Here is a 15,784-nt window from a genome sequence, read left to right on the forward strand (position 1 = left end):
GTCAGCATTCTTCCGGTTTATGTGTTGACTAAAAAGACGAATGGAGAGTGACTAACTCAACGGTACTTACATTTTTTCAATATATTTGCGCCACCACAAGCCTTTTTTACAACCTTTGTATTAATCGATTACTATCTTTTCTACGGAACAAGCGATAAGTTTAACTCTGTGCACGAGAAATGCATTATGGCATAGTGCGGTAGCTAGCTAGCTATTGTTAGCGAGTTTGGCTAACATTAGCCAAGCTGGAAAAATGTTGGTCGACGGAGTAGTTCTCAGTTCTGCTACTATGAGAGGTCCGAATGTTGCTTTACCCGAAATAATCGCTTCGCTTGTTTTCCGATTGCATACAAGTTCAGGAATGCCTTTGGTTTCATGTTGCTTAGCTTGTTGTTAAGTTACTAGTTCTTACCTCAGTAGTCTTCGCATAGCATTGCTTGACGTGTTCGGCGAGCTAAGTTAACTGGCTAGCTTCAGCGCTACCTCAAGAAATATTGCTGTGATACTGTCATGCAATCGCCCGTCAATCTTGATTCAGATGTGTTTAATGTATTGCTCGGAATATTGAGTATGTTCTTTGCAGCAACGTTACATCCGTTTGTCTTATAACTGGAGATGCTAAAGTAACTGTGCTGGGTTAACGTCAACGACAACGTTTCCCTCGACTGTCAGCATAGGTTAACTATAACCGTTACCTTCCTGTGTTTCGTTGCCGAAAATTATTACATGTTGTTTCTGGATGCGGGATATGTGTGAATTTATGTGTTTGATCTGAAACTCTCTTCCCCTTTCGAGGGGGCTTGATCGAAAAAGCCTTGGTAATATCCTACAGTTAGCGTTGCTTACAGGACACCCCTGTAGTACAGTATACCATGTTTCCAGCTTAACTTCTCACGGTTTTGCTGGAATCCACCCTACGTTAACTGCTGGCATTGAACATACAATGATTCTCCACTGTTTCTGCAGGTTAACGTTGTTGTTTAGCAGGAAGATGAGTTCTCAGCAGTTTCCAAGGACGGCGTTGCCCTCCGCAGCTATAGGGCAAGGCCAGGCACCTGGAGGAAACACCAGCCTCGCTGTAGGGAATCAGCCTGGGAGCCAGCCAGGTGGGCGTCGTGGTTTGTATTTTAACTCCACTAGTTTCTACACAATCACACCTGTAATATTTTAAAGCCTTAACTGACAATGGGTTGAAAAGGTAGAGGTGGCGAGAAGGGTAGGCAGACAGGCATTTGATAATGCTATACAATACCCAGTCCAGTATGGTGATTATATGAGTGAGACTGAACCACTTCTTTGCAGCAGGTGATGATGAGGGCAGTCGAGATACTGACCATGCCCAAGACCATCCACCAAACAGTGGCAGTAGCACTGGAGGGGCGTTGCCAATCCGTGATGACAAGCAGGAGCCTGTGGTGGTGAGGCCCTACCCACAAGTGCAGTCCTTGGGGCAGCCTCCCACGATGCCCCAGCATGTGCCCATCCAGCCCAGCCCGCCTGTCTCTGTGCCTGGCCCACCGGTGCATCTGCCCCAGGGCCAGCCACCCACCTTCCCAGAGGGACCTGTGAAGGTAGGAGCTCTCCTCCAAAACCCTCAGCCTTCCATCAGAAGTGGGAGCTGTACATGGTGTATTTGGTCACATAGCTTTTCAGTATAGAATGTAAAAGCTGGACAGAACTCATGTAGTGAGCCACAGTGTTTTTTGGATGTATGTGTACAGGGTCAAAAAATACGTTTGTGTGTTGTAGTCGTATTACTGCTAGTTGTATTACCCAGTCTGGTTGTTTACATGTCATTATACGTCATAGGCTGCTATGAAGTCACCCATGCCCAGCCGTCTCATAGCACCAGCTCCAACAGCTGTCCAAGGGCACCTCACCGTGCCCCCCAAAGTGCCCACTCACATTGCTGTCACCCCAGAGAACAGCATTGCCCCCACCTCCTCCATCCCTGTGGCAACCATCAGTGGACAGCAGGTAGGCTTTTGATGATCATCAAAGTTGTCTGATGTCTAAAACCTCAAGCACAGAAACTAGTTTTTGGTTCTTCCTTCTGTTGCCTCGCAAACCGATTGATTGTTGTGTTTTATTCAAATGCTCAGTCTAATTTGCCAGTGGATTCTTCTCTCAGGGTTTGATGGAACAACCCAATATTTTCGAGATTGTAAATGATATTATGATAAAAAATAAATGATATGTAGGTATGATGTATAGCTTATTTTCGCTACTAATGCAATGTTTCACTGAGGGGTAATGTCTTGCTCTATTCTTAATGGATGTTTGTGTTAATCCCAGGGCCACTCCAGCAATCTGCACCACCTGATCATCCGAAGCAGCACCCCAGCCCTGCAGATCGGTTCATCTGCTGCCCCTCCACACACCTTCACCTCCCACCTGCCAAGAGGTCAGTTACACCTGTTCCTGCTAATCCACTCCCTGGCAATCAGGGAGCCTTGTCTGCAATTGTCAAGAGTGGCTTTCGTAAATCAAAATTTACAAACAGGGTTTACAGGGATTGTTGTGTCAGTGAAACCTTTGTGCTAGTGTTGAAAAGATGTTGAAAAGTTGTTCCAAGGCTGCAAGCTCATAACCTGACTCTCGCCAGATGAATTTAGTTCCGCCTAGCTCCACTCATCCATCTGGGACCAATCCATTGGAGTGTTGCTTCAGAAGGCTGGGCCTAATCAAAAAATGCTTGCATATGATTGAATAAGCCACTTGTCCGTCATCTATTGACGTGCTACTTCAACCACTCACGTCGAAGCCAACCCGTGACGCTGATAACAGTCTCACAGTCGCTTCTACGCTATGTCACATCTATGAAACTCCCGCCCTGCGTCCTGATTGGCTGTACCATAAAATCGGTTGCAGAAATCACTCTCAATGGAAGAGGTCCCAGATGGATGTGAGTGAAGCTAGGCGGAGCTAAGCGGAACGAAATTCATCTGGCGAGAGTCAGGTTAGCAAGCTCAGGCTTGTCAGTCAGATGTGCCCAACTATGTAGGGGAGTGCCCCATAAATTTGTTTTGCATTACTTTTTTTATTACAGCATTACTCTGTTTATTAAAGAGGTTGTTTACTGTGTCTTTTAGGAGCTGCTGCAGCAGCGGTCATGTCGAGCACCAAAGGCCCCACGGTGCTGAGGCCAGCCTCCGGAGCCAGTGCAGGGCCCGGCCAGCCAACTGCTCTCCAGCACATCATCCACCAGCCCATCCAGGTGAGTACATGGTCCCTGTCAGCATAGAGAGAAAAGAACTCTATGCATGCACATTACACAGTGTATGGCTTGTAGTGCTTTTCTCACTTTCTGATGGCATACTTCAGTTGTATGCATTGACATTTGTTATATATATATATATATATATATATATAGATATATGTGTGTGTTATTTGTTATATAGATATATGTATGTGTGTGTATGTATATGTGTATATATATATATATATATATATATATATATATATATATATATATATATATATATATATATATATAAATATAAATAAATAATGTATGTATGTATATAAGTACTTTACTTTGTAATGCTATGACTTTTGTGGAATGTTTTGTCTGACCTGATCTTTTCATACCCCAGCTTTCATGTGTGTTGTTTTGGTGTATAGAGCTAGAAACAGTGTATTAATTGGGGCCCTAGCTTTATATGGTTTGCTTGTTTGGCTTGACCTTTGCTTGCCTCCACAGTCGCGGCCAGTGGTGACCACCTCCACGGCTGTGCTGCCCACGGTGGTGGCCCCCATCTCAGCTGCTAGGACCCAGTCTCCCGTCATCAGCCCCGTGGTCACACACAGCACCACAGACATGGTCCATGGGTGAGCTTTCTGTCTAGTGTTCAACGGAGGTCCTTATCAGATATAAAATGTGTTGCTTTTATAGCACAAGACACTGTTACTTATGTGCAGCAGTGAAGGATTGTGGAGTAATAGATTTAAGCAATAAGCCCCGAGAGGCCGTAGGTTACACCAATTCTACAACAGCTAAGGGGCGTTGTTAGGCACGACGTGCTAGCGGAGTAACAATGTATTCATAGATAATCATTCTGCCGCCAAGAAATATACAGTATCTCCTTTATCTGAATGGTTGCCAAGCAACGTCGAGACGCAGCTACTTTAACTTGTATCAAGTTATGGTAGCACAGTAATATAGAACGAAATGGGGTCAAGGTGTATGTTTATGCTGCATTTTACAACGGCATCAAACGTGATTCAGTCTATCACAATCAAGGACCGTGACTATCAGTTTTAGAATTTGTGTTATGCTTTATGATTGTGGTGGTGCATATGGAGCTCACCTAAAAGGGTACTTCAGTTATTTTATCACAAGGACCTTTGTAAAGCTATCACATAGTCTGCAGTCTAGAGAATTTCATTGTAATGTAGCTGTCTTTTTTCAGTGATTGACAGTGTGAATTGACTATGTTGAGGTTCTTTACTGTTACAACAGAGGTGCGTTCGAATTCGTAGGCAAACGTTTGCAATCAGTTTTCCGTTAGCCTTGAGTTTTCGGCAAACAGTCTGAGGAGGTAGTTCTCTGCGAACATTAGGGCTGTAACGATACACCAACCTCACGATTCGGTTTGTATCACGATTTTTGACCCACGGTTCGATATGAATCTCGATTTTTTTTTTTTTTTTTTTTTTTTGGGGGGGGGGGGGTAGACATTTTATTAAATAATATTTTAATAGCCTCCCTTAGAACACAGAAACAGAGGATTACAATATAATATATCTATTATTTTATATCCTGATATAAAAAATTTTTTCTGAAGGACTGATATATTTATGACAGCACACTTTATGCAGATTAGCCTATAGCCTAGGCCTACTATTTTTTATTACAACTCTACCTGTTTAATTCAGCTGTCTGGTTGAAGCCTGGAAATATTGTAAACAAAGTAGCATATAGCTTAGCCTATCATAGTCTACTGATTGGACTGTTCAGTTTCCCCATGTGTGTTTAAGTTTCAAGGTAATACTTGTTCTCCTAGGGACAGGCCCTTTTGGGAAACGTTGGTATTGAGATGATCAGTCAACTTCAATGCAAGAGTTTTAAACAAATATGTGCAGCATGCTAATGATGCTAAGCGGATTTAATAGTAATTTAGCTAGTCGTCTATGCGTCCTTGCTTTCACGATTGTGAATGTTTTATTTAAGTCGCGCGCGTTCATTGAGCAGGAGAGGGAGGGAGGGAGAGTGAGAGGGAGGGAGCGCGAGAGAGAGCAGGGCAAGGAGAGGGGGTTTACTTCTATACTGTTTGGTAAAGTTGCACACATAGTCTACAATGAAAGCAAGGAGAGGTATGAAATTATTATTTGTTTTTGGACAACGTAGGCTACCGATAAGTAAAGCGGGAGTTGTGGGTTGCTTTTGCGGCCGCATAAGCTGCAAAGCACTGCGTGAAACACTAAAAAGGGTGTGTCGCGATTCTGCCTTTTCACACCGCGACACAGTATCGTGGATATGAATGTCGCGATTTCGGTTTCGAATCGTAAATCGTTACAGCCCTAGCGAACATACAGTGGAACTGGACCTGAGTTTGACGAAGGCAACAATGCAATTACCGTTCCAATGGAATGTTAACACCAAATCGTAACTTAACAAATGTAACAAAGAAAACATGTTCACCACGAACATTCGCTACTGTTTGCCAAATTTGAAAGCACCTCTGGTGTTTGATAGTAGTATGACCGTGGTGTTTTTCTACCCCTTCTTCAGGCGACCAGGACTGACCATTCACCAGCCCCCTCCGGCTACCATCAGCATCCAGAGACCGGCTACGCCGCGAGACACGGCCACCCGCATCACCCTGCCTTCACACCCTGCCATCGGAGCCCAAAAACCACAGCCCCCACACACTGTGACTCAGGTTAGTGATTCACCCAATAGTTTCTTCAGTTATTTCCTACTTTCTTTTCTTACTCTCATTGCACCTTTCTATGTGTATTTATTGTGTGCCTTGTGTGTGTGTGTGTTTTTTAACACCTCTCTGCAGAAGCCTATTTTTAGCACGGTGACTCCTGCTGCAACAGTGGCTCCAATTCTGGCCACCAACACTGTGCCATCAACAACCTCTCCAGGTGAGGGATGATGATGTCTTGTAAGGCCCTTGAGAATGAATGCACATGCTTCACTGTGCATATCTAGAGCAGTGTTTCTCAAAGTGTGGTCCGCAAGCTATCCCAAGTGGTCCGTGAGAAGACGTGGTAAAATATAATATAGATGAGCAATATTGAACCAACTTGTATGTGAATCCAAACAGTTCTGCAACACTGCCTATGTATGCCAGTTTAAATCATATGAATCCTAGTCTGACACAATAAGCAAGGTGCAAAGACAATAATCAAGGTGGTTCAGTGAGTAGGCCGATTGTGTAATGTTGAAGTAGGTCTTGTTTTTTAGCTAGGTGGTCCGTGAGTTTTTGTTAAATTGGTTAAGTGGAAAAATTGAGAAACACTGATCTAGAGCTACAAAACCTCTCAACTGTTACAGTTGCTGGTGCTTGTGACGATTCAGTAATTCACGAGTCAGTGTGACGATTCTTCCTGTGTGTGTGTGTGTGTGTGTGTGTGTGTTCATGTTCATGCTTCGGTTCCTCTACTAGGCTCTGTTCCACACACGCAGATGACCAGCAGCACCATTGTCACCATGACGATGCCCTCTCACTCCTCTCATGCCACTGCGGTCACCACCTCTGCCATCCCTGTGGGTGAGTATCGGTCACATCTCCCAAAGGTTTACTTCAGTCTAAATCCCCCTCAATAAAAAAGTGTATACCAAACATTGAAAAACGAAATGATTTTTCTCACTTTTGTTTGTAGCCAAAGTGGTGCCCCAGCCCATCGCTCACACCTCCCCCCGTATCCAGGCCGACTACCCCGGCGAGAGGGCCAACCTCATCCCCATTCCCGGCCATCGCTCCTCTCCCAATCCTGTTGCCATGGAGCCACGCAGTGACAACAGGTATGCCCTTTTTTTTTATTATCCCCAGTATATTTAGACATTGTGATGGCTTCTGGATTTTCCAGTCTTTCTTGAGAGCATCTTTTAAACAATTATAGCCTTAATCTGAAACTTGACCTTGTTCTAAGTGAAAATCGTCTTGTTCTGTTGGCAAATCTTGCAAGTGAAAGTTTTTTGTTTTGTGGAAATACTACTTAAAATAAGCATAATTATCTGGCAAGATTTGCCAATAGAACAAGAAGATTTTCACTTAGTACAAGGCAAAAAAAACTTAAATCAAGTGCAAAAATGTCATATTAGAAAAATAAATACTTCACTTGATTTTAAGCTTTTTTTTTTGCAGTGTGTTTAGACATTGTGATGGCTTCTGGATTTTCTAGTCTTTCTTGAGAGCTTTTATTTAAGTTTAGGCTGCATGGCCATAATCTGAAGCGTGATGTTCTTTTCGCTCCCTGTGTGCTCCCAGGCCCTCTGTGCCTGTGCAGTTCCAGTACTTTCTGCCCACCTACTCGTCGTCTCCGTACCCTCTGACACACACCTACACTCCCATCACCAGCTCTGTGTCCACCATCCGCCAATATCCAGGTATGTGGTCAAGAGAAGAGCCCTTTAACCATCTACGTAATCTACCAGGTGCTGGATGTCACCTAATCAAATTAACTTGGACACAAATAATATCAGTTGTACTATGTGTAAGTGTAAACTAATTAGAAATCGATTGCTTTGGAGCCATCAAGTCTTCTAAAGGAAACCGCTTGGGGTGTGTGTGTGTGTGTGAGAGAGAGATGTTTGGTAATTTTCCATCACCATCCGCGATTCACAAAGCAGCCATGACCTGTGACCTGTGCTTCTCTTTTCTCCCCAGTCACCCCCCAGGCCCCAAGCTCGGCCCTGCCCACACAGGCTGGCGTCGGCGTGGCCACCACTGTACACCTCAACCCCATGCAGCTGATGGCCGTGGACCGCATCGGCCTGCAGTCGGCCCAGATCAGCACCCAGAGCATCCAGCCCGCATCCATGGCCGCCCAGGGCATCCAGCCAGCGCCCATCGGAGTGCAGGGACTGCACGCCACCGCGCCAATCAGCACACAGGGCATCCAGCAAGCACCAATAGCAACGCAGCAGCCACAGCCAGAGGCAAAACCATCAGGTAAGACGCCAGATGATTGGATTATTGATTTTGTGTTGAGAATTCTGTTGAAGGGAGATTTTATTATGGCCAGGAGTGTGGAGTTATAATGCTCTTTATTTGGGGGTGATGTTTCATGGCAGATGGAGGTTAAATGGATATCAAGGTCACTGTGCCAACGGCGTTGTGTTTTACTCAATGTAAAAAAAACACACTTAGCTCTGTTTTTGAAGTTTCACCTGACACTCTCCATTCACCTGTGTCTCCATTCTAGGTGTGGTCCTGGCTGACAGCTCTACCTTCGTCACCAACCCCATCGGCAGCACGTTTGGCGCCACCCAGCCCGTCACCACCGTGGTGCAGACCCACCCCCAGGGCGCGGTTTCGGGGGCGCCCACGCTTGGCTCCTCCCCCAGGCCCAGCATCCTCCGCAAGAAGCCCGCCAACGAGGGGTGAGTGTGCCGCTCAACAGAGCGAAGAATCTGAGTAGCATCAGCCATTCTGTCATCTGTGCAAACCGAAGGATAGGCTCTCTATCAATAGCATAAGAGCTTTAGGACACCAAACATGAATATCTCAAGGCACAAAAATGTCAGTGTCCTTGTAGAGGAACTCACAGACCCCCATATTCTGTTCCCATTAGGCTTAGTCACACTATTGCACTTCATCTAAGGCTAGACTAGAATCAGAATAGGCCACAGTGCTGCCTCTGAGACAAGGGGAGATGGAGATCTTCATTAGTGCTGCTGGTTAAGTTGAGTGCAGTTGAGGGGCCACGGCCCCCTTCAGAGGGAGAGGATGAAGTGCCGCAGCGCTCTGTGGGAAAGTGCAAATCCAAAACTCTAGACAGGGGCCATCAGGGCTAGACAAATTACAGTCATTACACCGCCACAGGGCCGAGTGGACGCTCCACTGTGCTCTCCAAGCACACGGTGGAATTCATTTGACATCGCTGCACAGGATGGGAGGAAGCTGTGCATACTAAAATGATCACAATGGATTCTGCAAAATATCCTGACCAGAGATTCCTTTCTTTCGTTATCAGGCTTAAGCCCGCTTTACACTGAAAGACTACAGTCTCAGACCCTCTGGCATCAAAAGACAAGTCATCGAGTTTTTACGTCACAGACTAGTCAAAGACTATGATTTTGCAACGACTAGGGATCTTGCAGGGTCACTGATTACAAGACTGCCATTAGATTCCTATAAATTATTTCCCATCGTGCACTACATATCAACAGGAACTCAAAAGATAGCCTAATCATAACAGTCTTATTTTCGTGTTTCTGCAGCGTTGTTTAATGTGACATCGATACAAAGCTGTTCTGTTACGTGGAAAAGCCGCCTAATCATAACAGTCATATTTTCGTGTTTCTGCAGCATTGTTTAATGTGACATCGATACAAAGCTGTTCTGTTACGTGGAAAAGCCGACTAATAATTTATAAGAAATGAAATAGCAAATGACCATATTCATGGGTTTCATTAGGTCCCTTGCCACAGGTGTATAAAATCAAGCACCTAGATTATAAATGCAGACTGCATCGTGCTTGATTAATGCACTTGTGGCAAGGGACCTGATGAAACCCATGAATAGGCTACAGCTACGCCTACTTTGCCTCTTCCTGTTTGGCAAAGTAGGCGTAGCTGTGCAAAGGCAAAGATACTTTAGCTTTATCAACCATCTCTGACTAAGCAGTTGCACCGTCAAGTTCCTAGGCTTTGCTTTTTAGTAATCAGACTAAGATGTAGTACCTTCAAGTTCCCAGTGCATGCTTTTGGTTTGGGTTTGGTACGAACTTAATATCAACTGTAGAAGAATGCAGAAAAGGAGCCATTGAGCATCATTCACTTGCTTGTATTTCCAAGTGTGACCAAGCAGTGCCCTGTGAAGGCAATATAATGAATGTATTGGCAGGCCCTGTGGACATAAATGTCCATCCAGTCAAAGATTAAACTAGTAAAACATGAATGGTGCCAGTTCATGAGCGGGGACCGCTTTTTCATAAAAATGCATAATAACCAGTGTTTGGGGAGAACGCTGAACTCGGTGTGTCAGCCTTGTGTGGAGTGAGTTGTCCACCCTCAGAGTAGAGGGACACACGCGCACACACACACACACACACACACACACACACACACGTAGGCAGCAGCCTATTGGGCAAGAGAGTGCTCCCAGCAGGCTCTGCAGCAGTCTCACCCGAGGCCCTGTGTTTCCAGAGCCATGCGTAAGAACCTGCTTGCGGCCCAGGCAGGGGAACCAGGCCCCGGCCGAATGGAGAGCGCCGTCAGGGGGGTGGCGGGGTCCCCGCGACCGGCTGGGTAAGCCTCCCACCACCGGCTGCATGACTAGACATCTCATTGTGGTGGCACAGCCTAATGCACCTCTGAGGGGGTTTGGGCTGTTTGTTTTGTTTCTGTTTTGTTTTGGGTTGTCTATTTTAGTTTTCTTTGGCAGTATGTTTCCTGATCCTTTTTTTCCCCCCATAAATGAGCATGCACACCATCACAATTTTGCTCTTTAATTCTTGAAAATCATAGGTCTCTTTAAGCCTTGATCTCCTGGGAGTTCTCTACATGCATGCTAGTCCTTGCCTCTGCTTATAACTTTTTTTTATTTTTCTCCTGCTGTAGATGCAAATCTAACTGTTGCGAATGGATCAAATAGAAAATCGGAATGCTGCACTATTTATGATGATGGAAAGAAAAGGAGCTTTATTCACAAGCCCTTGTTTGTTTGTGCAGGGTGAAGCCCAAAACCGACATGCACGTTGCCATGGCGCCCCCGGTGATGGCTGCCGTGGAGGCGTTGCCCGCCCACGCCGGTGAGCAGCAGCAACAGCAGCAGCAGCAGCAGCCCCTCCCCTCTCAGGCCCAGCACTTATCGCAGGCCATCCCCACGCTGCTGGCCCCGCCCGTGCCCCCGCCCCCCTCCCAGCCCGCGGCGGTACTCTCCGCCCTCCCGGCGGCCATGGCGGTCACGCCCTCCGTCCCGGCCTCCATGGCCAACGCCGTGGCCTCCCCCACCCAGCCGGCGGCCAGTGGCACGGCCGTGTGTGCCGTCAGCTCCACCTGCCCTGAGCTCAAGGTCAAGCAGGAGGTGGAGACTATGGACACCTCACAGCCAGGTATGTAAGCCCCCTTTCCCCACTGGTCATCATTAGGGGAGCTAACGCTAGAGTGGACATTCTATGGGTCACCTGTTTTGCCTTTGTTGTTTTCTCTCTCTCATTGTTTCTCCCTTTTCCCTTTCCTTGTTTTATGACTTACCCATCTGTATCGGGTTTATATTCTTTCATTAATTTATCTTTCTTCAATTCCTTCTTCCTTTTTGGTGTCTCTTTTTTTTTTCTTTCTTTCTTTCTTTCTCTCTCTCTCTCTCTGTCTCTCTCTGTCTCTCTGTCTCTCTGTCTCTCTGTGTCTCTGTCTCTCTCTCTCTCTCTCTCTGTCTCCCTCCATCAGTGGCCGGTGTGACGTCCACGCCAGGCCCTGCTCCGGCCCTCTCCTCCTCCCAAGCGCCGGCCACGCTGAGCGCTCCCTCCCAGCCCGGGGACCTGCTACCGGGGGCCTCCCCGCGCAAGAAGCCCCGCAAGCAACAGCACGTCATCTCCACGGAGGAGAGCGAGATGATGGAGACCAACAGCACCGACGAGGAGAAGATCGGGGGCAGGACCATGGGCAGCCGCTCGGACCGACACGAGTCCCCGCCCAGGGAGTATGTGGGTAAGTCCTGACAGAGACCGTCATCATTTCAGCAAGAGAGTTGTACATGGTACATGTACTGTTGGCTTAAAGCATGTCCGATAAAGACTATTATACTAGATGATTTGTTTTTGTTTTTTAAATGTAGGGAGAGGGGCAGGATCTATGCACAATAAAAGTCTTGAATCAAAATAAATCTGCTAATGACCAAGGAGCTCTTCATTGTCATCATGTAGCATTTATGAAAGTGAAAAACTGGAAACGGGAAGGAACATCTGACCTCCCGGTCAGCTCATCAGTTATAGTCACAGCTTGTGTATCGCTTCCGTAAATGTCACACTGACTGGTTGTCATTTTTACTCAGACGAGGAGGGGGTACGCTACGTGCCCAAACGCATCCGACCCCCCATCACTCTGCTGAGCCACTACCGCAACCCCTGGAGAGCCGCCTACCACCACTTCCAGAGGTACAGCGACATCCGGGTCAAAGGTCAGTATCCTAGCAACACAGCTGTATTCTATTCTAAAATCTAAAAGACTTGCCAAGTATTTTTTTTTCCCCCAGTTGTACATGGTTAAAATGAAGTTGAATAGAGCAAACCTACAGACGGAGTTTGGCGTGATTTGGAGTTGTTTATGAGCACAAAGGTAACGATTGAGCTGTTGTGCTGACATGGTCTTTGCCTTGTTTGTGTTGCAGAGGAGAAGAAAGGTTCTCTGCAGGACATGGCCAATCAGAGGGGCGTTGTGTGCAGAGCCCAGGGCTGGAAGATCCACCTGTGTGCTGCTCAGCTCATGCAGCTGGTAAGCAACACCTGGCACGACACTGGGGCCTTACTCAGAGCTATTGAACTCATAAATGCATAAAAGGGAGTTGCATGCTGTGCTTCGTGAAGAATATTCAAAGCTTGCTAGTGGGGGAAGTGTGAAGAATCTGTTCATAACAAATTAGTCCGTGATACCAAGATGGAGTGGTTACGTCAAATGTTGAAATGATACGGATGTTCTCACTTGTGTGTCAACAGTCAAGTCTAGAGCACGATGTGTACAGCCGGCTGACCAGTCTGCAAGAGGGCCTCATCCCAAAGAAGAGGGCAGGAGCCGACGACGAGCTGCACCGCATCAATGAACTCATACAGGTACACACACACACACACACACACGCACTACAGAAGTGGCTTGTCCATTAAGGAAAGGAATGACCGTCCTTCCTAAACTTTCAAAAGGGAAATTAAATAAATGTACATACATTTGAACTAACACTTAAACAATTCAACATTAATGACAGCAACATATGACAATTTGCTTTTTAGACACAATATGTCTAAGTCCCTATCAGTCTTGGATGTCATGAAAACATGAGCCTTAAAGGTTCTCTAAGCACGGTTGGTTGACGTCACTTCTGTTGACGTTTCAAACAAAACAGAGTTAGCTCACCCCTCCTTCCTCTTCCTCCCGTGCTGAAACTGTCATGATCGCGCATCTCGTCGGTGATTGGCTAGAAGAGTTTGTTATGTTTCATGGTCGAGGCTGGACCAGGCTGTTTTTGGAGGCACCAGAGGTGCCACGGTTTTTTTTTACAGGGTATTCAGGGGACGGGCAGCTAGCGGATGGTGAGGAGATGCTTGCTGTATGTGACAAAAGAATGATCTAGCTTAGGCACCACGTAACAAGACTTGGAGAACCTTTAAATAGATGGATAGGAGCAAGACAAGTGAGGGAGTACTGGATAGAAGCAGGCACTGAAGAGGGGGAAAGTGGAGGTCTACTCGGGTGGGTGTTTTTGATACTACATTTCTTGTATGTGTTTTGTTTTTTGGGTTAAATAGTTATTTCTTCCAGTAGACCCTGATCAAAGGTGCTCACACCTTCCAATGCTACTTTGGAAGCCAGCAGCTGCCACTGCACACTACCCATGTTAAACAGTAGCTCCTGCACATTACCCATATCAGTCATTTCTACACACTATCCATGTCAAACTTATTTCAAGGGTGCATCAGAAACTTGACACCATCCCAGCATGCTTTGCTCTGATCACGCCTCTTGCCTTGTCGTTGCCAGGGTAACATGCAGCGCTGCAAGCTAGTGATGGACCAGGTGACGGAGGCGCGGGACACCATGATGAAGGTGCTGGACCACAAGGAGCGTGTGCTGAAACTGCTCAACAAGAACGGCACCACCAAGAAGAGCTCCAAGCTCAAGCGCAAGGAGAGGGCCTAGAGACTCCACCAACCTCCCCCCCCCTTCCCTCTCCTCCCCAGAAATGTCCCCTCTACCTCCTTGTGAGGGACTTAAAGACCTAAAGACTCATCCTCCTCATCCCTGCATTCTCCTTACCTCCCTCCTGAGGGCCTAAAGACTTAATCCCCAACACATGCACACATTCACAAACACACACAAGAATGCAAACCCTTCAGCTATTGTCCGATCTATATTGTAGTTTCCACACAATCAACCACCCTCAGCGATAGTCATACACTCTAGGTTAACTCACAGATGAGACCGTGACTGTCTTAATGTGGTTTATCCTCTCTGTCCTGTGCAGTTTCCCCTCACTTTAGTTAAAGAATGAATATGGGGCCTTGAATTTCCTTCTTTTGATGGGTTACCTGAGATTAGATCCAACTGAGAATGGTCATCATCAATAGCTGACAGTGTTTCCCCCATCACCTTTTAAATTCTCAGTTTGAGTTCTGGAGTTCATTGAAGTGTGTGTCTGTGTGTCTGTGTGTCTGTGTGTCTGTGTGTCTGTGTGTCTGTGTGTGTGTGTGTGTGTGTGTGTGTGTGTGTGTGTGTGTGTGTGTGTGTGTGAGACTATACTGTTGGCCATACAGTTTTGATTAGCTACAAGTCTGTCCATTTGGCCTTTAATGACACGTCTTCTCGGAGGCTGTTTTAGTTTGCAGAGGCCAGTTTGTAATCATCAACCTTAAAATCACGCGTGGCAGTTGATGACTTTCCACTCAGAAATGATCCAGCTGAATCTGCATTGGCCTGAGCACTGGTAAGGATGTTCTCTAAGAAGCCAAGACAAAGCTGTCCTGGGCATCCATGCTTTTACACACACTCACACACAAACACACTTTTCCTCCTTCTCATCCCCATTTGTTACACACACTCACAAGTCAAAGAACTGTATACTAAATGAGGGTGACAGACACTAAACCTAATAGTGCCCTTTTCATGGTTTTGGTGCCTTCAATTATCAAAGTATACCTAGGACATAATGAGTGTTCTGTGTGTTTTATACATGAGAAGCACGTCTGTGTGATTTTTATTTGTTTTTTTTGTTTTTGTTTTTTTTGTTGTCTCGTTTGTTTTAAAGGCCATGTAGACGTGTGGGCTTGTCTGCACACTTGTTCACGCTCATCCATGTCTCGTTACTACACCAGTCCTTACAGGTCGACTGTGTGCTGGACAGAAATTAATGAACATACACCGGCCCTCTCCAAACACCCATTTAGTGATGCTAGTGTGTGTGTGTGTTTTTTTTTTTTTTTTTTACTGTTTTTTGTTTGTTTGTTAATTATTTGTTTGTTTTGCAAGGGGAGGATGCTGTTTAAAATATCTAGCCTGCCTGGAGAGCATCATGGAGCAATTTGCGAAGAGTACAACACTGCTTGACAGATGTACTTGAAATGCGATGTACTTGTGTAATAAAAAGAATGTGAGAATTTTTGAAGATTTATGTTTAAAGAAAGTAAGAAAAAAAATAACAACTTAAAAATACATTGAAACAGATTGTTGTGTAAATGAAAAGTGACTGTACACTCTTAGGCTTTTTTGGAATATGTTTAGTTTTTTGTATGCAGAGACAGTTAGCTGTGCTCCATAGATGTGGCTCTTGTTTTGCAAGTTGTACGCGCTGAAGTATGTGTGTTGAAAAGAGCCTGGTGAAAAAAAGAGGCTCCATTTTGTACATTTCCTTCATGTCTGTATATTATTATGTGCTTATGCAGTAAAATACTGTACATT

The 15,784-nt window shown here is 45.7% G+C and overlaps 1 protein-coding gene across 4 annotated transcripts; it reads left to right on the top strand.

The window, feature by feature from the left end:
- sap130a (Sin3A-associated protein a) lies at nt 1-15,784 on the top strand. 4 transcript variants are annotated; one of them, XM_076278865.1, is made up of 21 exons: nt 1-62; nt 967-1,118; nt 1,303-1,571; nt 1,810-1,977; nt 2,296-2,404; nt 3,093-3,217; nt 3,704-3,831; nt 5,735-5,885; nt 6,012-6,096; nt 6,621-6,725; nt 6,838-6,979; nt 7,446-7,564; nt 7,845-8,129; nt 8,383-8,560; nt 10,328-10,429; nt 10,853-11,235; nt 11,570-11,830; nt 12,174-12,299; nt 12,510-12,613; nt 12,835-12,948; nt 13,871-15,784. In XM_076278865.1, exons 2-21 carry the CDS (start codon nt 992-994, stop codon nt 14,027-14,029), a joined length of 3,240 nt encoding a protein of 1,079 aa, XP_076134980.1. In that variant the 5' UTR covers nt 1-62; nt 967-991; the 3' UTR covers nt 14,030-15,784. The 4 variants fall into 4 exon arrangements, with proteins under 4 accessions (XP_076134980.1, XP_076134981.1, XP_076134982.1 ...); XM_076278866.1 differs by having other exon boundaries at nt 967-1,106; XM_076278867.1 differs by having other exon boundaries at nt 967-1,106; nt 1,306-1,571.

The sequence above is a fragment of the Alosa pseudoharengus genome, unplaced genomic scaffold, assembly GCF_046254945.1.
Source record: "Alosa pseudoharengus isolate Yale_2024_CS ecotype anadromous, Long Island Sound unplaced genomic scaffold, YU_APseudo_1.1 YU_APseudo_1.1_scf_11, whole genome shotgun sequence".
Lineage (NCBI taxonomy): Eukaryota > Metazoa > Chordata > Actinopteri > Clupeiformes > Clupeidae > Alosa > Alosa pseudoharengus.